This window comes from Pteropus vampyrus, unplaced genomic scaffold (assembly GCF_000151845.1).
Source record: "Pteropus vampyrus isolate Shadow unplaced genomic scaffold, Pvam_2.0 Scaffold68, whole genome shotgun sequence".
NCBI classification, from domain to species: domain Eukaryota; kingdom Metazoa; phylum Chordata; class Mammalia; order Chiroptera; family Pteropodidae; genus Pteropus; species Pteropus vampyrus.
Window position 1 is genome coordinate 1,899,821 of NW_011888849.1, and position 25,399 is coordinate 1,925,219.

A 25,399-nucleotide genomic window follows, 5' to 3' on the forward strand; every position below is an offset into this window, starting at 1 on the left:
AATCTTAATGGCTCCGGATTTGCTATCGCATGGCTTCCCAAAGCAGTTTTCTTTATGAAGTTCATGCTAATTTGGACATCTGCTACAATTTTTTTTTTTTTTTTTTTTTGGTTAAGTTTCAAGTCATAAATGGTACACTGCAGTTGTGGACTTACCTTTTGGCCTGTATGTTTGGAAATAATGGACCCCTGCAGAGGCCAGGAACCACATTAGTATGAATCTTATACTTTTAAGTGTTTAAACCTTTTCCTCTTAGGTCTCATCTGTTGAATCTTGGGTGTTCTTTGATGTCATCTCCCATCATTCTCTCTCTGGCCACACTTTTTTGCTATTCCTTGAGGTCAGTTAAGTCTTCTTAGGGCCTTAGTACTTCTTTTTTCCTGACTTCCTTATCTAAAATAACTACCTCTCTATCCTCTTGCTCTCTATGCCTCTTACCCTTATTTTATTTTTCTTCAAACTGTTTTACATAACTTGAAAAAATTACATTTTTCTATTTATTTTCCAGATTGGAATGTAAGTTTTAATGAGAGTAGGATTTTTTTTTTTGAACATTCAGTATTTTTATTTAATTTTTTTAGCATTTTATATACCTCTCCACCCTTTCTTTTAAGTTAGTGTGACAATTTCCATCATAAACTGTTTAAAAGAGAAGCTTTGGTCAAGAATGGAATTAAATAGCAAAAACAAAAACCAAACAAACAAAAACCCCAAACCGAAACGAAACCCAATCACTGCTGTTTTTTATAAAACCAACACTTTCACCAATTATAGTCAAACAAAAACACACAGACATTTTTGCGATATGTCTTCAGTGTTTTTTTTTGTAGCTGGCTCTTTTCACCATTATGCAAATGTCAGAGCTGCCATCCTGCAGTTTGTCAGTCTGTCATGCTGGATCTGGGAGGCTCACTCAGCTTCACATTATCCAAAGTCCCTAGATAGACGACTCTAAGGTCTTGAAATACCAAATCGTCATGGCCTCATCGATGCCAGTAGTGCAAAATTTGAGACAATCTTGCTTGTCCACATCATAAATAGATTCTTGAGTGCTGCTATTCTGGTGCATTGTCTCCAACGCTATATTATGGTCCTCAGTCCAGGCCCTCCCGTTGCCAGAGTGTTCCATGGCAGACACATTCTGCCAAATTTTGGAATGTCTAGCTTGGAGACGGAAATCAAGCAGCTGCGGTCATCACAGTTAAAGAGCACTGGGCAGCAGTCATGGCCAGCAGCTACAGCGCTATTCTTCGAGACAAATGATACACTCAGAAGGGGCAGGAACTCTGTTTTCAGAATTGAGACCTGCATGCTTTTTAAGGCACTGGCAACAGACCTGGTGCTGTCATGGCTGGCCCAGGCCAGGCAGCTCCCACTGGCAGAGAAGCTGACCCCATGTACCCAGCCACCAGTGCTGCTGCCACCAAATTCTTGCTGTGCCAGGATGTGCTGGCTGGCTTTTCATCCACTTCTTTAATGTATGCAGAAAACTCTGCATTTGAAATCACATAATCTTGCTGCCAGCAAAACATTGTTGGGATGCCAATCCAAGCTGAGGACTGGAGCGAATTGGCTTTTTAATGTGCTTGCTTACCCACCAGTCATTTTTGAACTCAATGTAACAAACAAAATGAGTCATGCTCCACTTAGCACGGCAAATTTATTCTCCAGCAATGACCACTTGACAAAAGTGGCTGTGCAATTAGTTCTCAGGATTATCAGGATTGGTTCCCAGACACCATCTTTCTGACTCCAGACATAGGAATTGTGGTCGGCCTCACAAGTGACGATGCAGTCGGTCGCTCTTGGGATCCCAGTTGATACCTATGATGTGTCCATTCTGCTCCTTGAGTTCATGAGCTTTTACTCACTGGCTCCCATTCTTCTTATAGAGGTGGACTTCATGATTATTGGAACTAAAGGCAATCTGAGTACTATCCCTATTCCAGGCGTGACAGGTGATTTGCTCTAGTAAAAATTGATGCAGGGACATTATTCTTAGTGTTTTCAAAGAGTTGAAAGCTGGGATCAGGCAGTCTGGTCGGGCTTGGAGCAGAGAATTCGCGTACTCTGGTCAGTCAATGAGAACAGGCTCCAGCCAAGAGTAGAGTTTTTTATGTTTTGTTCACCGCTATATACCCAGTACGTTGCATACCTGCCTCAGTGACTGGCCCTCAGATATTTGTTAAATGAATGAATTTTATCTTTGCAAATGATGAGTTCATTACTTGCTGAAAGAATAGAGTCCATCAAATATTAGACCCAGAAAGTTCCTTAAAGATTATCTCAATCAACCCAATTTAAACTAAGACACAAAGAGATGAAGTGTCTTTTCTTAAGAGCTCACAGCTTTTGTAGTATTTTACCTGGTAAATTGTAAAAGAAGTTGTTTTTATTTGTTTTACTAGTGTGTATCATTTGTGGGAAATGAAGATAGGTTTAAACTATATAATATGATAAATTATGCCATTATTTACAAGACTATATTTTATATAGAAATTAGCATCTTAAGCTATATGACCCATGGTACACTTTCATGGCTATTTCAAATTGAAAGTGGTCCTTGGCTTTATCCTGAACTCTTCTATTCAGTTATTCATACTCACATAGCTGTGGTACTTCCAAGAGCTGGTTTAAAATGAGGTTGTAGGTCTGAGCTGTACTTTAGCTGTAGTTTAAGCATGGAATTTTGCGTCTTGGGTGACGCCACACCATTTCTGGACATGAGGGCACTGCTTTGTAGTTGAGTTTTTTGACTACAAGGATAGGTTTTGGGATGTAGTTATATGTGACAAGGAAAGCCCAAAAATAGGAGCTATGATAGAACCAGGTGTCGTGAGACTGTGCTAGGGGACGGCAGGCTCCAGGGATTTGAACAGTAGGAGCTGTTAATTCTTTATTGTAATGCTACACCATTATTATGACTCAGCTCTTCTCTGCATATGTGCTCCTCTCTGTTTGTGCTTCCAGTGGGCCAATTGTTTTCATATTTCTAGCTGAATTCCAGAGAGAGGGAATCTGATTGGCCAGTTCATCTTTTAATACCTAGCTATGACATAGGCCATCTTAATGATAGTGGCCCTTTAACCTTTGACTGCTTAATAAAAAAAAGGAAAAGAAAACAGCTTAATTCTGCTTCCTCGAATATGGGGCTATGAATGTGGCAGCTAGGAAGATAAATTGGGCATGATAAGCTCCTATGATGTTAGATATGTTTAGCATAACCTCTTTCATTGCCTCCTGGGAGAATAGCCCACATACAAAGTTGCAGTCAATAGAGGTACAAAAAAATGTCTACCCACTCTGAGCCTTCTATCCATGGTTATGTACTAAGCAGTTGCTCTTGATACTGCCAGTAGTCTTACCTTTTGTGGTGGGGCTAGGGCCAAGGAGAGGAATTGGCATCTCCTGAGTAGTAAGCACAGCTGCACTACCGCTGTTGGCAGAGACTTCTGGGGCAAAGGCAAGGATAGCAGCCAGCTGCAGATGTTGGACGGGAGATTGGCCATGTGGCTCTGAAAATGTATTCAGAAGTCAGCAATGCTGGCAGTGGAATGGAGGAGGCTGTCATCCTCAGCCCTCTTGGGCAGCCAGCTTCAATTCTGGCAGTCCAAGAGCACAGTATCTAGACAGACGGTAACAATAACAGGCATGCATATATATGCAAAAGTGATCCATGCCTTGTGCTCTGATAATTCCCACCCATCTTGAGTAAACTGTGTACTTCTGAGTGGCTATTTCTACTAGTGATCATATATTTCCAGGCTGGCTTGACTGCTGGTCCTTGTCACCTAGGTCATGCAGTTGTGGAAGTTTATGCAATACCAGCATGTTTCGTGAATCTGGCACAAGCTAGGCCATGCGGGATCAGATCAACTTTGAGCCAACCAGCTAAGGAGATACTGTTTGAAGAACAGGAAAGAGGTATCTACTTTAAGTGGACAAAAATAGGTCATTGTGAAGCTGCAATGGGCTGGATTTAGGCATCTGTTTCTTTTTCCTTCAGTTTGTCTAAATCTGGCTTTTGAAAGGAAAGTTTTCAAACTTCAAATTTTTTTCCCTTGTAGCATAACTTGAATGGAAATAAGTCAGTGTTGTTTTAGGCCCAGATTCCAAGTTTTTCCACCTTTTGAGTTACATAAACCGATCAAGTAGGGAAGCTAAAAGATTTAGTCAGTAGTTAACCTTTTGCAGTTTGTAAGCTTTTGAGTAATACTTTGACCCACTCCCTTTGAACGCAGGTTTATAGTACACATACTCTTCAGTGAATCCTATATTTTCATATTTAATCAACTGAAATTTTCATTCTCAGGAAAGATTTTCTTGTAAAAACATGGGAACTGCACTGCAGAGCCACAAGAGTGGCTTCTTGTTTTGTCTTATTTTGACAGGTGGAGCAGCATCCTATTGTTGCTTTTAAAAGCTTAGCATACCCTCAGTTTAAATTGTTTTATTACTTGTCTCATCTACATTGTTTTGAAAATGAACTATAAAAGTCAGTCTTCGATTTCAAAGCATTTATGGTTTGAGGGACTGTATAAAAAGGAGTAGCCAGTAGGAATTTGCAGGGCACAGGACAAAGCCTGAGCAGCCACATAAACATCAGAGACATCTTGTAACCTGTCCCAGAAGTACCTGTTATGCTATGCCCAGGCAGAGGTGCTAGAAAGGGAGAGAAGCCAAAACCATCTCTGATGAGAACTTTCTCTGCAAGGGAGTAGATTTCAGGAAGTGAAATGGAAGGTGCAAATTTGGCAGGCTGCGGCAGAGAGAATGTTTTAGAAGAGGATGTAGCTTGGAACAGGACTTGCTGACAGGAATTGGATAGGGCTAAGGCTATGAGCAAGGGAGACCAAGAAGATATGTCAGTTGAGAGAGTTAGAAGTGGGAAGCTGACTGAGAGGATCTGGTGCAAAGTTTTGAAAGCTGGGAGCAAAGACTTGGGTTGTCTTTCAAAACAGAATGGATAGCTTTAGTCTTGAGAAGGGGAAACAGTGGCACAGAGAAAACTCATTGATAGTAGCATTAAGAACTCATTAGAGGTTTATTAAAGTGCAAGGAGAAAGAGAAATTAGATTGTCAAAATTCAGGCAATGTACAAGCAAGGCTAAAGTGTCACGTGTAGGGAAGTGTCTGCTGGTTTAAAATGTAGAATTCGCCACTTGTTTGATGCCGAATGAGAGACAGCAGCAAGCAATGGGGCAAGAGCTAAGTATTTGTGGACTCAGATATGGTCACTAGCAGCTACTACTTATATGACATTAAGCAAATTATTTAATCTCTGAACCTCAGTTTACTCATCTGAGTTAATACTACTCAGAGTTAATACTACTTGAGTTATTAAAAGGATTATATGAGACAGTACACATATCTACCAACACAGTACTAGGCTTAATAGGTGCTAAGTAATATTAATGTCCTTCCCCTTGATGAAAATGTAATGCTTGGTAATAATAAAACTGCCTGACTAGTTTGACCAGTTTTATTCCCACACCTGTAGTCTGGTTTCAGTTTTCTTGGTCAGGAGCTTGATAGAACTGACTGTGACTAGAACAAACAGGTTGGCAGATTTCACAAGGACCTCGTTATATAGGGAATGTGTGGTTATGCCAAAAGAACAGACTTTAAGCTCAAATGCCTAGGTCACTGCCCTGGACTGCAGGACTTTTCTAAGAACCCAGAAAGTAGATTGCCAGTTTTCAACTCTGAGGTGGCTCTATCCATCAGACTTATTTTCATGTCCATTCCTACCTTCCCCCATCCCTGCCTGCCAAGTAACAAGCCCACAAAGAAAGTTACTAGTGTAATAGAAAACATAAAGCAGGCTAGAACCACAGTGTTTGAGCTTCAGCACTATGTGGTAAGTATAATCAAAGAAATATGTTTATTTCTGAATCTAATGGGAATGGTTAGACATCCATGGATTTGAGCAGTACCTGCAGAACCATCTCTACATCTTACCTTAGGCTAATTCCTTCCCTTGGAATGTTCATCATTTTTTCACCTATGTCATACAATTAAGGCTTAATAGGTGCTAAATAATATCTGGCTCTTGTGCCACCACCTACAGAAAGTCTTCTCAGATTTTTCTATCCATGTCTTCACTGAAAAAGAAAATCTGTTTTTTTTCTATGAAGTTCAACTTTTAAAAAAATACATTTTAAAAGATACTTCTTAGTATCCTTAATGCATTGTTTCTAGATTAGAGTTCTTTATATACTTATTCTTCATGACTTTCTTGCACTAGCTCATATATTCCTTGAGAATAAGGATTTGATCATGTCAGTATTCCCCTGCAGTCCCTAGGGCGCACAGTAAGTGTTCACTAAGTCTTGGAGATCAGATATTCTCATTCAAGAGAAAAATGAATAAGGAATCCAGTTTAGAAACCTGCAGTGTTCTCCAGCAGCAGGCAGGGGCTGATGAGCTGCTTTATCTCTTCTCACTCACTGCCCTCAATCCTACACTCTCTTGAACTCTACTCATTGTTTCCTAAATGTGCCAGCCCTTTGACCCTTCCATGCCTTGACCTGTGCTCTTTGCTGAACTTGGAATGTCCTTACTTCCTAGAAAAGTAATTCTCCTCCAGCTCAGATATGGCCTTTGCACTATAGCTTTCCCTGGTTTTGGACACCTCTGTGTTCTATTTGTCTCTCACCAGTGTTGTGTAGGATATACCCCCAACATAGCACTTTCATGTTGTTTCTTAGTTATTTATTTACTGGTTAAATTTTTCCAGGGCAGGGTTCTTGCTTGGCTTATTCATCTTTGTAGCTTCAGTGCCTAGTATCATGCCTTTGTACCTCTTAAATATTTTTGGTTCTATTGAATTGAATCCAAAGACAAAGACTCCTGAGGCAAACCAGGTAAGTCTTCTGACCTGAAAGCCAAGGTCAGAGAGAAAGTTTGGAACAGACTTCCTGTGCCAAAAAAAAAAAAAAAGTCTGAACTCAGGCAGCTCTGGCTGGAGAGGTGCCCTTCAGGTCTCTCTAGGAAGGTCATAGGAAATCAGGGAGCCCGGATTCTGTGCAGAGACAGATCTCTCTCTCTTTCTGTGTGCAGATCATGAATCTTTCCTTCTGGAACTTTTCTCACTTAATCAGAAACTGGCCATTGCTCAGTCAGCCACCATATTTTGAAGGCAGCTGCAGTTCAGGGCACAGCTCTATTAGCTGGAATTATTTTCCCATTGAAGTTGATGTTGAAACATGTAAACCACTAAGAACATTAGTTGATTTTAAGAGCTATTGGGTTTTTCAAAAGACCCTACACCTCCTTTAGAGAATAGGAGAGTATATAACCCTCTTCTCCAGAAAGAGTTTATGGTTTTTAATTTTTTTTTCACAATTTTTTATTTTGAAAATTTTAAACCTACAAAAATGTTGTATGAATAGTACAGTGAACACCTATATGGCCATCCTCTAGATTCACCCATCATTAGCATTTTGCTACATTTACTTTCTCTCTTTTCTGTCTGTATGTGTATATATACATGTATATTATTTGATGAATCATTTGAGTGTAAGTTGTAGACGTCAAGACCCCTTACTCTTAAATACTGTAGCATGTCTCCTGAGAACAAGAAATAGCCGGATTGTTCCAGTAATGTTTTATAGAGCTTTCTTTTTTTTTTAATCCAAGATCCACTCAAAGTCTAGCCTTACATTTAGTTGTTGAATCTCTTTACTCTCTTGATTTAGACAGTTTCCTAAGCTTTTTGTCTTTTGTATTATTTGTAGAGTCCATGCCAGATGTTTATGGAATTTCACTTAATTTGGAATTATCTGATTATTTCCCCTAAATGAGATTCAGGTGAAGCACTGTTAGCAGGAAGACTGCGTAGATGGTATGCTGCACTGAGAAGGATGTACAGGATGAAGTACAGGATGAAGCCGCCCAGTGATGTCAGTTTATTGTTGGTGGTGATGTTCAGTTTGATCGTTTTTGTTATGGTGTTACCTGCCAGATTCCTCCATTAAGAAAATATCTTTTCCTCCCATTGCAATACTGGCCTATGAAGTGATACTTGAAGATTATGTGACTAGTGTGTATCCCCTCCCCAAATTCACCCAATGGTTTTAGGATATATTCACAGTTCTTGCTTAAGTTAATTATTACTGCGACGGTAACATTTATTTTATTAAAATCTTATTTAATTTAGTGAAATCTGCTCTTTAACTCCCTTAAGAGCCTTCATTCTAAATAAAACTTAAAAATACACTGAAAACCAATAAGCATCGTTTTTTATATGGTACATAGTAAGCACTTAATAACTAGTGTTTGTGGTGATGAAGTTGGTGGTGATTGTTATTTGTACTAAGGATCAGTGTAAAAAATTATAACATAAAAATTTATGTATTTAAGCACTCGGGAAGCTTTGTTTTTGAAAGGTAGCCAAGAATACTTTGAAGGTTGTTATATTCAACGTGTTCTTAGGTATTAAGAGGAAAAAATTCTTTTAATTAAATTTTCCGTTCAAAACCTTAGCCAAATAAAATGGAATCATCCCAATTTAGCACTCCCCCCTCTAATATTTTCCTGTTTCTCTCTACCCCAGAGAAGTACATTGGTCAATCCAGGCCTCCAAAAATCCCTCACTGTTCTGCCCTTCCTCCCCCAGTCTATTTGGTACCAGTGGAAAAGCAAGCAGTTCTGCCACCCATCCTGCCTGTAACCCAGGTTCGTGATGATGACAGTGCCAAGAGTTCCTTCTGCTTCCCCAGAGCTCATATTTCCACCCACAGACCGACTCTGAGTTGAGGGCCTCCCATAGCTCACCACACCTCTGAAGTCCCCGCACACTCCTCAGGTACTTGGGAAACAAGGTCACCATTTCTGAAGCTTGAGGAGTTTTATAATCCTGTTATCTCTTACTGGCTCACAGGGCAAGGGAGAACAGAGTTTATAATTTTTTGGCCAAGTTTTTTAAATTCCTTTCAAACTAATAGAAGAACTTGCCATCATAGGGACAGTTTGATGAGATGAATTTATAGTTATAACAGGCTTTTATTTAAAGAATGTATTAAAATCAGCAAATAATACCACATCTGATAATTCTCCTGGTAGAAATGGCCAATGATATATGAAAGCAAATATTCAGTCACTTGATTGCTTGTTTACAGTAATAGTCATCCTATCATTCAAATGACTTTAAGATTATTTTCTTTAGTATCTAGATTATTGCCCTTTATTCACCAAATGCTTGCAAATGCTAAGTAGAAAGTATATATTATTAATTTTAACTCTAATTCTTATAATGAGATATATGCAAAATGACAACTTTACATATCACATAAATAACTGAAAATGCAGTAAAAGAAAAATTGCATGATATCCTGGTTTACAAATCACCTTTACATATATTGTCTCACAACCTACGTCTCTGTAAGATAATCAGGACAAATACTTAGTTTCTTCATTTCACAGAGGATAGAACCAAGACTCAGAAGCTTCGTTAATAAATTTAAGTTCATGGCTCCACCACCTACTTGGTGACCTTGAACAAGTCTCTTAATCACTCTGTACAATTTCTTTAACTGTAAAACAATTTAAAATAGTGCCTACCTCACAGAGTATGTGTGAAGATGAAACACGTTAATACACATAAGGCACTTAGAATAGTGCCTGGTGCATAGTAGATGCTCAATGAATGCTAGCTATTAGCTGTTATTACCACTCAGCTAGTAAATGTTAGGACTTAGACCCAATTCCAGACCTTCTGACTCCTAGTCCAGAACCTTTACATAGTACCATCTGGAACTTGCCCTTTAGTAAATCATTGATTTAATTTCTGTCTCACATTGACTTTGTTATTCTTGAAGGGATATTTTTCTACTTCGTTTACTTAGACCTTAAATTTCTAAAGATCAAAGGGAAATGTGTTTGAAGGAGTCTTCCTGATTTTCTTTTTAATTCTCTGATTTCTATTATCATCTTCGTTTGCTTGACCTTGAGGTATCAGAAGGTGTTTTAGTAGGTGAAGGTATCATAAAATTGTTTTCAAGGGTTAGTTTGGATGTTTCTGGCAGATTTTGTTTTGATTGGAAGGCCTGGAGTAGGAAGTAGAATTGAAGGAAATTGTTGGACTTGAGTCACACACCTTATCTGTAGTGCTTAGAGAATATTGTCATTATTGAAAGTGGTAGCTTGCTGACCAGGGACTAGAGATGATTTGTTGTAAAAGAGCCATCCTGAAGAAACTGGCAAAGTATTATTGGCCATTCCCTAGGAAAGGAAAATAAGTTGTAGATATTTTTCTCAGTAATAATATTGTAGCAGGCTTTTACTTGTGACTCCAGTTGTTTTTACTGTCTACTGCCAATGTTGACATTTATGACTGTGAGATAGTCCTGACTGAAAATCTGTGTGTATTTGTGGTAGCTAGTCAGCTGCAATGGGGAGACACACTTCTTTTCCTGATCCTGAATTGAACCCAGTACAGGATTTGATTTGGAAGATGGCATAGGGTGCACAGTGATGTGCAGGAAAGGTACATTCAACTTGGTGGCCTTCCAAAGGCAAGGAGCTGGAGAAAGCACCAACTCTCTGAGCATGCCCCATCCCCAGGCCTTTTTGATGTGCCTGTGCATAGTGTTCACCGACAGGGTCCTCTCCAAGAACAAAAGATCCTGTATACCCCTTGTGGAAGATCTGTACCAGGATTTAACCTGGTGAGGCAGGTTTAAGAGCATGTGCTAAGACTTTTTCTTTATGATATTTGCATCTTTGAACCCACTCATCTCTTTGTCAAGTGAAATTAATGTTCTCACATTAAATGAAAACACTGAATTTTTAATAGATTCCCTGGAGCTTGGTGATAGTTTGATACTGTTTCCAAAAGAGAGAAGATATGAAGAAATGATATATTATCTTTTGTATTTTTGTAATTAGGTTTTATTTTTCTTGCCTGGCCACCTGCTGAATCCTCCAACTCCTCTGGCCTGGGAGCAAAGCCCAGAAAACAGCTCTGGGTCCAACCAGATAGGCAGCCTCCCTCATGCAACTACACACTCATTCCTGTGGGCTTGTGTGGTGGCTTTTGTCTGTTGCATCAGCCACTCTTGGTGTGCTGGGTGGTGGTTGATCTTTTTCTTCCTACTGCGTTTCCTTGGATGTTCTGTATAATAGATGAAGAGTTTGGAGAAAAGGATTTAAAAACAAATTACAAGTACCCATTATTCGTTACCCACTGCCACTGTTATTACGTGCCGCCCAGGATTCCGGAGAGCTTTGCTTCAAGGCCAGTTGATTAACACCTTTGTTCGATGTATGAGAATCTTCTGAATATATGGGAGTTCTTATCCTTTTCCACCAGTTACATCTTTCTGGCATGAAATGCACTGGAGGAAAACTGTATTGGTGATGGTTTCCTCTGAAGTCAGTAGGAGGGCTGGGAGTGGAGGGGATGGCTGAGAGACTTAGCAAAGCTAGAGGGGTTGTAGATAGGTTGAAACTTTAATACTCAGGCTTAGACTAGCTCACGAAGGGCCTTTGCTCAGCTGCCATTCATGAATACCAGTGTGGCACCAAGAGCCAGAATTGGCCCCTTGAATGTCTGTTATCCTCTTTGACATCATTGCTGATTCTCCCAAATCAGTCCTTGCTCCTGGGCTCCCATGGCACTTTTTATCTTCACTTGTCTCCCTCAGCTTTGTAGCAAGTAGTTAATTGTCTAAATGTCTGTTTCTTCTACCACGTAATTTCTTGACAGCAGGAACCTAGTCTCATTCACCTCAAATTTTCTCATAATCCATAGATTGGGTCCCACTTGCATCAGTTGCTCAGTAAATCTTCCTGAATTAAACTGAACAAAGCTGGAACAAAGTATCCATGGAAATCCTCCAGCTAGTGGCCATGTTTATAGATTGTATACCCTGTCATGAGACAGGGGAGTATCCTTGGGAAAACAGAGCATCCTTTGTATTTCAGTGGTACCTGTTTTAAATTCTCTTTCATTCCTGATTTTGTTTAGTCGTGTCCTTTCTCTTTTTTCCTTAGTGAGTCTAGCCAGGGGTTTGTCAATTTGATTAATCTTCTCAAAGAACCAGCTCTTTGTTGCATTAATTTTTTCTTTTGTCTTTTTGTTCTCAGTTTTATTTAATTCTGCTCTCATTTTAATTATTTCTTTCCTGCTGACTTTGGGCTTCATTTGTTCTTCTTTTTCTAGTTTTTTAAGGTGTGATGTTAGGTTGTTTATTTGAGCTTGTTTTTGTTTCTTGAGATAAGCCTATAGTGATATGAACTTTCCTCTTCTTACTGCTTGCTTTTGCTGTGTCCCAAAAGTTTTGATATGTTATATTTTCATTCTCATTTGTTTCTATGTATCTCTCGATCTCGCCTTTTCTTTCTTCTCTGACCCAGTCATTCTTTAGTAGCATGTTGTTTATTCTTCATGTGTTTGTGGTTCTTCTCACTTTCTTTTTATAGTTAATCTCGTTTCAAAGCATTATGATCAGAGAATATGCTTGGTATGATTTCAGTCTTATTTAAATTTGTTGAGGCCAGTTTTGTGTCCCAGCATATGGTCTATCCTTAAGAATTTTCCATGTGCACTAGAGAAGAATGTATAAGCTGCTGTTTTGGGATGAAAGGCTCTGTAAATGTCGATTATGTCCAGTTGTTCTAATGTATCATTTAAGGATGTTATTTCCTTATTGATTAGTTCACCCATTTAAAATATATAGTTCAGTGGTTTTCAGTATGTTCACAGAGTTATGCAACCATCATCATAATCAATTTTAGAAAACTTTCATCATCCTAAAAAGAAACTCTGTACCTCTTCCTTCCAGTACCCCAGACCTAGGCAACCACTAATCTATTTTTTTTTATATCTATAGATTTGCCTATTCTAGACATTCCATATATATGGAATCATACAATATGTGGTACTTTGTGCCAGGCTTTTTTCACTTAGCATAATGTTTTCAAGGTGTATCCATGTTGTAGCATGTTGCAAGCCTAAAGCAAGGTAGTATTTGTAGAGCGCCTAATACAATGCCTGGCACATGAGAGTCTCAGTGACTATAACTTGCCCATCTCCCACTTCAAGTGTTTAGATTTCAGTCAGAATTTGCCAAAGCCAAAGTAAAACAAGAGATAAAATTTTAATTAGTACTTTGCGTTTAATTTACTGATTTCTTCCCCTACCCTTTTTTTTTTTTCTTTTCTCCCCAAGGCTATGCCTTTCTGCTGTTCCAGGAGGAGAGCTCAGTACAAGCTTTGATAGATGCCTGCCTAGAAGAAGATGGGAAACTATACCTGTGTGTGTCAAGCCCCACCATCAAGGATAAACCGGTAGGTAATATGCAGCCATCTGTTGTTTTTCTAGAGCACATGTGCAATTGGAATAGCTGATGGCCTGCCTCCTCCTTGTAATGAGAATGCTGGTAACTAGGATCCTCTTACCCGGGGTAACCTTGCTATGCAGTAGAGCTGGACTGTTGTTGGTGGAAAGCTAGTAACAAATTATTCAGTATTTCATTTTATACCTTAGGGATTGCATGTAAACAAATGTGCCCTTGTCTTTCACTTTACAGCTCTTTTAAGGTAATTCCTGCTCAGAAACTCCGAAGTGAAGTAAATAATGCTCTTAATGATTTCAGGAGCTGGTTTCTATTATTATTTCAGATCAAGGACAGGAATAATTTTTTTAAAAGGTCATAATTATCAATGTTTATGTGTCTTTGAATGCAAAGCATTATGTTGGGTGGTACCCACAGATGGCTAAATAGAGCCTTCTGGGCCAGGAGGTTACACTGTAAAATGGATAGTTTCAAACAGGGCAGGAGAGGGGAAGGACAGAGAGCATGGATCCAAGACCATAAATAAGTTTACACTTATACAGAGTTTGTGGTTAGGAGTTTGTGGCTGCTGAACCAAAGAGTGTGAGTGAGTAAGTCATCGAGTAAGAGAGGAAGACTTCTTCCTTTCTCCTGGCAGAGTGGATATCACTGGAGAAGGGGCAAGACTATGATCCGAGCAGAAGAAAAGAACTTGGTTAACTTGGGAGAAGTAGAGCTCTGTGGGAAATTGGGAGGGGTGAGTTTGTGTGTCAAGACCTGGTGCTACGAGTGGAAAATAGAGTAAAAATATTGATGTGGACCAAGGCATCTGTCACGGGGCCTGCAGCATCCCGTGTAACACTTAACACCAGAGGTGTGGGGCTTGCTGGGCAGCAACATTTGTTTTCAGAAATGTGCATGGGGAAGGAGTTAGGATCGAACATAGAAGTTAGGGTATTGACTGTAGAATTTAAGTATCTGCTTGGCTCTGAATAAGTCGCCTAATCTTGCTGAATCTTGGTTTCCTCATCTATAAAATGAGAAGAATAATGGTACCTCTCTGGGTTGTTAAGAGGCTCTGATAAGAGGAAAATGAATATGAAAACATTTTGTGAGGTCAGGTACTTGTATAAATGTAACTGGATGGTGCTATTAGCCTAACGAAGTGCCATAAATCTCAGGAGAACAAGGTTAGAGCTTATCTGTATGGTAACATTTGTTGAAACAAATGGTGACAGCTAGAACAAGGCTTACAATGATTGCCAAAGAATGATGCTGGGACTTGGCCAGCTGTAAGGAGGAGACTACAATGTGTAAAGCTGAAGAGACAGTCACTAAAGAATGGGGATATTGAGTCATATTAGAATAATTGATGCAGAAAAAGAAGCATGGATTTTAGCGAGTGTGAAAGTGCCACTATAATTTTCAAATTCTGGGGCCATTACCATATTTTTATAACAACAGTTAACGGTGTTGGTTAGGGTTGCTATACAGGTGAGGAAAACAATAAGAAATGGTAGGTGGGGGAAAGGAGTAGGGAACTTTTGTTAACTTTGGCCTTAATTTAAACAGTGTGGAGAGGCTGTTATGAGGGAGACATGGGGACAGACTGGAATGGAAGTGTTCAATATTTCATCTAAGTAAATAATAAGAAACTTGAAATAACTTTTCTAAATCTCTTTGAAATAGCGTGAGATTAGAAAGATCGAACCAAGTTTGGAGGCTCAGCTGTCTGAGAGGTAAATGGTCAACCTCCAGAGAGCCACTGCCACTGGCACATCAATAGACGGGGAGTGGGAGTGAGTTAGGAAGGGTTAAGGTGGGATTGGTCATGCAGTCTAGAAAAGGATTAGAAATTTTATACATGTATATGTACACACACACACACACACACACACACACACACACACCCATAGTAGATTAAGAAGCCATTAAATTGAGAGGAGGAGACTAGAGATGAGCAGATGCAAATGGGGCTAGTATACTTTGAAAGGGTCATTACTGGCTCTGTGGGGGGAAGAGGAGGATAATATGCCTTGTCAGGACAAGCTCTCACCAGGACTGGACATCTCTTGAGAGAGGAATGAGCAGTGGTGGTTGCAGATGAAGGTGGTGGGGAGGCAGCACCATTACTGTTGAGTGTTTTCACTCTAAACACATGTATTACCCTTGGCTTGAAGGACTTTTGAAAATAATTAGTGTAATATATGTTTTGGAAACATCTATGGAGAAACTAATTTTCATTGTTTGTGTTTCTACAAATTTTTGCCTTATTGCAGTTTTCATTTTCTGAGCTCAAGTGAAGCAGTTTTATTGGAGCTTGGTGAATTCTAAATAGTGGCTGCCGATCACGTATTTCTTTGACCCAAGCACACTCAGAATTTCCAGCATAAACAATTTGAATAAAATTTATGCTAGGAAACATAAAAGTCTCCAAACACCTCTAATTCTAATGAATTGGATCCCATTTTGGATTCCAATTCTTTTGGCTCCACTTTTGAAACCTTCTCTTCCTGTGCTTCAGCTCTACATTTGTCACTCCCAGCCTCATTTGGCCACATTTACCTACCGGGTTTCGGTACATTCCACCTCATTTTGGATGCCCCCACAGAAAGTGAGGGCTGGGCAGAATGTCTAGGAGTAAATGAGGACCTTGGCAATAGCTCAAGGTAAAGTCAACCTTTGGAGCTCATTCACCAAAATCTCTGAGCTATGACTTTTTCTCACTTTTTCTACTTCTTAGCTTGGCTACCTTTTAGGATCCTAGTGCCCTCATTCTGTTGTTTAGTTCTCTCCAATCCTCCCTAGATTTCTCCTTGGAAATATACTGTGTTCCAAAATGACCTCACAGATTTTCTATCCTCTGTTCTTCCTCCCACCCACTCCCCACCCTGCCCCGATCAAACCAAAAGCTGTTCTTTTTGTGTAGATTAGGTTAATCAGATTGTTTTCCTAACACAGAGCCCAAGAGCAACGTCTCTTCTCAGTTATCCTTTCTAAGATCATGTTTGTTTGTTTTTAACTCAAATGAATCCCTAATTCGTGGATTTCAGGTAGTATTAGGGAGACATTTTTGGTTAGTGATTACCTTTCATTAAATGACTCCACTCAGACTATTCTGCGTATAGGTCTGATCTTGAAAGATGACAGAAGAAACTGTATTTATGATCTGATTAGTTGATTCCTTAGTCCCAAAGAATGGATAGACAAATTGGTAAGAGCAGGAGCTGTTGCAAAAGTTCTAGGTCTATGATTTTTTTCCTTCTTCCAGCAAGAGGAATTCCATAGCTCAGGTGTCCCAGGCTTCCCAGAGAATAGCTATGTCCTTGTGCAGGCTTTTAGTGAAGTGGACAGACTTTGTGACAGGTGGTCCCTCTTGTCAAGATGACTTTTTAAATGTATAAATAGACTAAACCTGAAGCCTTAAGACTACAAACTGATAAGAGTAGGAAACCTAGGAGGACCTAGAAGCCTCAAAAAGGAGATGAAGGAAATATTTCTGGTTCTTACCTTCTAGAACAGTTTGGTCAGGGATCTGGAATAGCAAACATCTTGGAAGGAGTATCAGAGGTTTCCTGCTTCTTCCTCCTTATAATTTATAACATAGTAACAATTTACAAATATCCATAAATATAACAGATTGATTTTCCTATATGTTTAAAAATTGTCTCACCAAACTGAAATGAGCTTATGTAAGGTTAGTTCTTTAGATAACATGGTCATTCACTTAAAACTTGAAAAATAAAAATTGAAAAAAAATGTTAGGAGCAAGGAAACTGGAAATAGAGGCTGGTTTGATTCTTTAATTTTTAATTCCGTCCAATCTGTTTATGATTCTGGTCTCTCTGGCCTCCATTTATATAGGAATGAGATCTCTAGCACTTTTAATCACTACTCTTCAGCTACCAAAGCCAGATCCTTTTGCCTGGGATTTAATGCCTTCCCAGTCTGACTTCAAATTTTTCTAACCTTACCTTTTTCTCCTTCCCTTTCGGAACCCCATATTCAATTAACTGAAATATTCCCATCTTAATTTCTAATTTCTATTTTTATTTTAAAATCTCTATCTAAGACCATCTCCTTTCTGAAAACTCTGATCACTACATTATGTATAGCAAATCGTACCTGCTATGATAGCTATCTCCAGCCCACATACAGCCATCTTTTTTAACCGTGTGCCTGCCTTCCTTCAAACCACCATTGAATGCATACTGTGGGCAAGGCATTAGTATTGGTTACTGTGAATCAGAACTTACTAAGAATCAGACTTAAAATCCTGTGTCAAAAATGTGATAGCATAATGGGTAGATAACACAAATATATAAATACACAAATCTTTAGAGCCTGGTACATAACAGGATCTCAAATATTTGTCAAATTAAGCAAAATAAAAACAAGATAAGATACAGATTAAGTACTTTGGAGAGTTTATATATACCTAGAGTGATGAAAGAAAGCTTCTTGAATGAAGTGTCACTTGAAGGATGAAGATTTTGGAGACTGGCTAGGAGAGGTGGAGGTACTACGGTGTGGGGGAATAGACATTTTGGAGAAAGACAACAGTATGAACACAGAAATGAAAAACTGTGGTATGAATGGAGAAGTTGTGTTGGTTAGAAGGGGCACAAATGTATGAAATGGAGTAGAGGAAAATTAAAATGGGAAAAATAGGTAGGGGCTAAGTTATAGGGCACCTTGATTGACAGCCTCTGTCCTTGGGTTTGTGGTATATTTACTCAAACTCTTTCATTCTCCATCTACTAATTCTTAAGACAGTAACTATAATTTTACCTTCTCAATTAAATCTGGTTTCGTTATATCCCACCTTGGAAATCTACAGCACTTCTTATCTTTTTTATTTATTTGTTCCCTGAATCCTTGGTCTAAACTTGTGATTTGGGCACCTTCCATCATAGGAATTTCTCTAAAGAAGGAATTCCTCCTCTAAAATGAGGGAAGTACCTCCTATTCATAATAAATCCTACTTTTCTCCCCCGAGTCTGATTTAGCAAATGGGTCCACAGTTTCTTAGTCCTTGAGTTTTTCGAAGCTTTTATTCCTTTCCAGGGAGATCTAAAAGATGATGCAGTTTCAATAAATTAAATGGTATCTAGTGGACAGAATAGCCAATCTGTCCCCTAAGGCAGTGGTTCCCAAACTTTTTGGCATCAGTGACTGGTGCTCCTATGAGAACCTGATGCCAGATGATCTGAAGTAGAGCGGAGGCAGTGATGCTAGTGCTGGGGAGCAGCTGCAAATACGGGGTGGGTGGTGGGGGGAGTAGAGGGGAAGGGTTTGGGGATCTCTGCCTTAAGGGATCATAGTCAGTGTTTTCCAAAGTGTGTTCTGAATAACACTTGTCCCAATAAACACTGGTCTCTTGAGAGGATCATTGACAAAAGATTTACTCATAATAATAATAGGTGTTGTATTTTGAGCACTTACTTTGCATTTTATATTCATTTTTTCCTTCAATTAAAGGTTCCATAGCCATAAACATTTGGGAAACATGATATCTTAAGGTTCTGAAAAGTCCTACAGTAAATAAATGTGTGTAATAGTGTTTAATCCAGTATATCATTTACCTGTTTTAGAATTATACATGTGAAGATTTCAGTGGAATTAGTATTCCATGAAGCTCACTCAAAGAATAGGCTTCTTCCCAGGAAAAACTTAGGTAACTTGAACTTTTATGTGTACATTCCTCTCAAGTGTTTTAGTGATCAGCATGCCAGTAACAACATCCTTGTCCTAGTACCCCAGAGCTGAAAATACACATTTATATAGACATTGGACAAAATTATATGACTGCAGAACATGATTGCCTGAAACTATGAACCTAGAAGTTAAAATAGCTGAGTATAGTGCCAGTTTCATTGTTAAATCATTTTCTCGAGCTTTTCTAACCCCTAGGTTTGTTAGGTTTAAGAAGAGTCTATCATTACTTCTTTAATGAATTGAAAATGGGCATAATGTGGTTGGAAAGAAGAGAGAGGTTAATCGCTCACAAATAAAAATGCACGTGGACTTGCCCAGGAGGCAGTCAGAGGTGTGACTGGTAGCCAGAGCCTGGAGCACAGGAGTCTTGCAGGTGCACAAAATCTTTGCAGAGGAAAGAGTATGGATAGACTTTGGGTTAGATAAACATGGGTTTCAGTCCTGAGGTGACTTCATTCTTCTGAGCCTTAATTTCCTTCTCTCTAAAGTAGGGACAATGTTTACAGCATAAGGGTTATGGTGAGTTTAAGTGTAACAGTGTGTGTAAAATGCCTAGCACAGTGTTGAGTATACACGCTCAAAAGTTCTAGTTTCTTCTTTCTTTCAGAAGGGACTCATCTCTCATGGTTGTGCTTTCTAAGTCATGCGGAAGCATCAGCAGTAACAATGAGCACTAGGTAATTCTGATTACTGAGTGGGTCACCTGGTGGCATCGAAAATTTGCACTGATTAGGCCCAAGTCCTGGGGTACCCACTGGTGACCAGACACACTTTATTTCCATGCCCCTGTCTGGCAGCTTTCAGTGGTGCGAGGGGACTGATCTGGGAGATAGAAGAGCAGCTGCTGGACATTTTCATGCAGTACCAGTGCCTGCCTCTGCTAATTCACCTTTGTTAATTCACCAGAACACTGAGAGCACAAAGCACTCACTAAGGGTTGGGCACTGTGCCAGGCAATTGGGACCCATGCAGGTATATGATCTCAGCCTTAGTGGACCCTAGAATTCAATGGAGGGAACTAGACAGGTGAATAGTAAGCAAAGTAAGGAGTGACAGGTGCTATGATAGAAGTATTACAGGGAGTAGTTGGGCTGGGAAAGGTGGGGGTCCAAAGGGCAAAGTGGTCAGATGTTCCTGAAGGAGCCAGGAAGGCCTCCTGTTATAAGTACAGGTATTAATCATAAGATTTATTTAATAATAGCTTTATTAAGTTAAGCACAGAGCCAAGCTATGCATAGCTATTTGGGGGGCACAGTTTATGCATGCTTTATTTTTGTACTGGGTATCCTTGTGAAACAGTGTACAGAGTGCTGTTCGAATTGTTCAGCAGTAACTGAGGGTCCTAGAGAGAGGACTGTAAGCCTGTGGTTTATGCAGCTTGGTTTAAATGGCAGGATTTCCTTTTTGTTCCTGGACTGTTTCCTGGCCCTGATGGTGGACCATCCTGGTAGTGGAACATCCTAGGAGAGCTTGAATTTCCCAGGGTTACTTTTGGCTCCCTGTCTAGGAAGAATCCTGGTTTTGATGAGGCTCTCTTGGATCTACAGTTGTGCACCACAAAATGACATTTCGGTCAATGACGGACCTCATATACAACAGTAATCCCATAAGATTATAGTGGAGCTGAAAATACTTACCACCTGATAACGTCCTAGCTATCATAACGTCATAGCGCAACATATTACTCAGACATTTATGGGGATGCTGGTGTAAACAAACCTACTGTACTTCCAGTCGTTTAAAAATATAGCACATACAATTACAGTAGTAGGTTGTACCATCTAGGTTTGTCTAAGTACACTTATGATGTTTGCACAATCACAAAATTGCCTAACACATTTTGCAAAACATATCCCCATCATTAAAGGACACATGGCTATACTGGTATCTAAGGAATGGGAGGAATAGTCTGAGTGTGAGACTTAACAGCTTTTTGCTTTGCGGCCTGACTGGAGGCTCTGACTGGAGACTCTAGAGCTGCCCAGAGTACCTAAGTCTTATCAAGATAATGTCTGATCAGCTATTGGGTTCCTTTCTGGCCATGATCCCCAGAATATACAGGGAAGGCATCTTCTCCACTGGGTGGAGGACAGCACTTGAGAATAATAGATGGCATCTAAACTGGAAATTGACCTTTTTGTTAGAGAGCTATGTGGTAAAAATTAGGTTGAAATGAGATACCAAATACGAATGTACTTTGAAGAGTCCAAACCACAATTACTGCTGTTGTGGCTGTTAGTTTTGGTGGTTAATAATAATAATAATAATAAAACCCTTATACTATGGAAGAGATAAAGATGTCTCACAAACCACAAACTAGTTTATTTGTGATACTTTGGAGCACTCCAGTCATTCTGTGAGGTCTGCGAGGCTTAAAATAGAATTGCTGACAGCTGGAGTGGGTCTGAGTTCATTACCACTGCAGCTGAGCTGTTGCAGCTGTATGTCAGCGGACCTAGGTTTAGCTGACTCATCCTGGTTGTCAGAAGAGCCGGGATGCTGCTGCTCATTGGGGAGAGCAATCCTGATGGTTCTGCAGTATTGTGTTTCCGATTCATGTGGATTGAAAGGATTGTAGGATTAGGGAGAGAAAAATGGAGGCTTTTTCCTGAAGAGCTTGAGTAGGAGTTTGAAGAGTATTGAAAAGAGGAAAAAGGAAAAGGGGGTGTGGGGAGGCTTACCCACATGCTTTATGGGAAATTTATGGGAAACAGAACGAACAGCAGGGAGGTTGCTTTGGTTAGGTAGGTTCCTGAGCTGGCCACCAGATTGCACTATTGACTCTGAACAGATTTGTTGCTTTTTGGAGCTGCCTTGAGATGAACAGGTGTAAAGGAAGGCACTGTGCAGTAGAACGGTCATGTAACTTAAGGAGATGACCAGACAAGAATAAAATATAGGGTGAGATGTTCAAAATGAGCTCAAGATAGCATTATTTATTGGTAGATGAGTATCTAAATTCTAAATAGTTGTCTGAACTGAGAAGATTCTAGAGCTATAGGGAAGCTTGGTAATGTTCAGAAACTTGAAACCCTAAGATTTGTGTTTAACGGTGTTATTAAAACTGTGTTTTCTCTTATCCTATTATTAAAGATACAGTCAAATGCATTTTACATTTAATTTTAATTTAGAGACTTTTGCAAAATTTCAATGAAATTTTCTTTTAAGGAAATAATGTTATCTTATAGCCTCCTGTCAAAATAAGTGGCCCATATTGCATTTCTTAACTTTTTTCCCTAGCACCTGGCCTCATCTTATCCCTATTATTAGTGACTTTTAGTTCTTACTAGGACGTAATTTTAGTTTCTATATAGAGCTATAATTAGATATTTTATATTTTATTTATAACAAAATAGTCAAAATTATTTGGTAACATCTCTTTTGTGTAGTTTAGTCAGAAAACTTAATTCTTTGAACAGCTATTTATTATTTAAATTTACTGTACTTTTAACCATTTGAAGTTAATGTCTATAGAAGCAACCCTTTTAGAGCAATAGCAGGAAATAAGTGAGGAAAAGTTCAATTACTTCAACCTTATTCCATATTTTGATACATCAAAGCGTGGATATTAATAGGTGTGATGCAAAAGATAGGTTCCATAGAAGTAATTTTGGCAATGCTGGGTTAAACAACATTTGAACAGATTTCTTTCCCATAGGACTTCTTAGAACCTTTAATTAATAAACACCAGTGTGTGTCATGAAACTCCAAGAAGGACGAGATAGTCTATAACTTTTCTGGCAGAACCACCCTAGGGACCTCCACTTCACACAACACACTTTGGGAACCTTAAAAAGAAAAATTAGTGCTTTCAGTACTAACTGTTAATATCATTAATGTTACATTCTTTTAGATTTCTTAAAGGCTGTTAAAGTCACTATATGGTATAAATTGGTATATTTATATAGCCAAGCTATATGTTTGGTTTTTGCCTTTGGAGATAAGCAGTTATACAAAGTGGATTATTAATTCAGGAGATAAGAATTTAGAAGACAAATAATTTAGCCAAAAGTAGGTTTCATGGTTCTCCCCAGAGCTTCAGTAAGAATACATGCTTTAAAAAGAAACTAAAGAAAAGCCATTTTGTATTTTCTCTCATAAGGGCTTATAGAACACAACATTCCATTGTGAACTGGGTGGTGACTAAACCTTTTTAGCCAGAGATCACAGACTAGGGCCCACAGGATAGATCTGGCCTGCAGATATTTTTGTTTAGCCTGTATAGGGATTTTAACATTTGAATTAGTTCCCAACATTTTAAAATCTTGAAGTTGCACATAAAAATCTAGCTACCTTTAAAAAATGGGAAAGTCTGACAGCACATTTGTGAATTATAACTACTTACTGGAGCTGAGAATTGTCTGCTTCCTTTAAAAGGACCATTGTCGCTGGGGCTTGACACAATAATGCTACCTGTCTGGCCCTACAGACATTTGGTTTTGTGTAACGCGTGCTGTAAGGACATAGCATGGCTGAAGGACTGGTGAGTGGTACTTCTTCCTAGAGACACCTTTATAAGCAAATGTGGTCAGTTTTCTTCAGGAAGGAGAATCAGTGTTGGAATCAATTTTAGGCTCATTTAAGGTCTTCATCGTCTGGTGACATCCCTATGTTTGTCCTGTGGATGTTGAGGCTTTTCCTGCCCACAGTATAGCCTATATAGCCTATGTGACAACATACTGGAAGAGTTCTCTCTCCCTCTCCCCCTCCCTCGCTCACACACACACAGATCCCTGTGTATGTAAAAGCTGTATTACTGTGTAAATTTATATTGAATTAGGACAGAGTTCTAATTTCATCTGTTCTCAGAACTAATAAAGAAACAGAATCAAAAAGTAGTTCTTTTATTTGTGTTCTACCTCTTTCTACAAAACATTTGAGTCAGTTATAAAGTATGGTATTTGTGTTCTACCTCTTTCTACAAAACATTTGAGTCAGTTATAAAGTATGGTATTTAAAAAGTAGAGAAATATATGTGTGTGTGGAAAATATATTCAAAGGAATAGAAAATCTATTCAAAGATTACGTCAGAAAGATAGAACGTGGCTATCAGGCCCTGAGAATAAATCTTAGAAGATGGAGAACAAGCCTTATGTGAGAGTGGGCTTATATTTCAGAGTGGGCTTATATTTCAGAGCGATATCAAGATGTGTACTTTTCAGGGCAAACGGGACAACATTACTTTTGCTTAGAGTGTAGAGTGTGCTGATGTTGGCCTATATTGACATTTCTCTGATTCTGTAGTGGTACGAGCTCTGAGGAGCTGCTTTCTGGTGGCAGCTGGGAAATGGGGGTTTTTATGAATAGAGTTAATCATTACTGTCCCTTGAGCATTTTCCTTAATCTATAATGCTAAGAATAAGGTAATGGAATGGGTCGTGTTTGACGTAATGATGTGAGCATGGGAGCAGGGGCAGGAGGAGGGGGGTTGTGGGGGGATAGAGGATGAGACAGTAATGAAAACTCTCAGTCAGAAGGTTTGAGATCTTCTGCAGAGTTCTTTTGAGCAACACTTACCTACAACTATTGTAGAAGGCTGCATTTTCTGCACAGGAATTGTTTTTATTTGTGAAGCAAAGTAATCCAGGATCAAACTCAATTATTGTCAAGTGATTGAAATTACCTTACCAGGTCCTGAAGCTACCTTAACTACTTTAGTAGGGATAAGACTAGAAGAGAGGGCTCTGTGTAGAAAAAGATATATCCTACTTTTTTGTGTGTGACATTAGAATTCTTATTCTTCCAGTATCAGGAAATTGTGTTTTTAATTAAAAATTAATAATGGGCCCTCATGAAGGCATTTGTTGGCTTTGTTCTTATTTTTTAATTTATTTTTCAATTACAGTTGACATACAGTATATTAGTTTCAGGTGTACAACATAATGGTTAGACATTTATAGATCCTATGAACTGATCACCCTGTATAAGGCATTGAAAAGTGGTGTTTTATGTATGGTATTAATGAATCTGCCTTTGTGGTAAATGTCAAAGAAATGATACTTTAATCAAACAGAACGAATTTTACAAGGAAAGAACAGAATTTTTTTTAATGCTATATAGGTAGAGCCAATGCTTGAATGTTTACTGAATTGCAGATGGGTCCAAGTTTTCAGGATCTAGAAAAGAAATGGAGATTTTTATGGCTTCTGGCTAACTAGCGAAGGCAACAGTGTCATAAGAGGCAAAAAGTTAGATGAGGGTAAATTTTATATCAACCATAAGGAACGTGTAGACTGTTTCTGAGCAATGCCAGTTTCAGAGTTGATTCAAAGTATTTCGAACGCATAACTGGCAGATTTATTACCTTTCAAATGGGAGTACTCCTGGATATAAACCAAGCCACATAAGGAATTATGTGTTTCCTTGCATTAAGTGTTGACAGTTGGGCAATGGGGAAAATG

At 39.0% G+C, this 25,399-nt stretch overlaps 1 protein-coding gene and 1 pseudogene across 1 annotated transcript in view; one reads left to right on the forward strand and one right to left on the reverse strand.

The window, feature by feature from the left end:
• CPEB3 (cytoplasmic polyadenylation element binding protein 3) overlaps nucleotides 1-25,399 on the forward strand; it is a 172,863-nt gene that overhangs the window by 113,636 nt on the left and 33,828 nt on the right. The window contains 1 exon segment of the mRNA XM_023531442.1: nucleotides 13,175-13,293. Within this exon segment, the coding sequence (XP_023387210.1) occupies nucleotides 13,175-13,293 (119 nt within the window).
• Nucleotides 573-2,026, reverse strand: LOC105293084 (annotated as a pseudogene).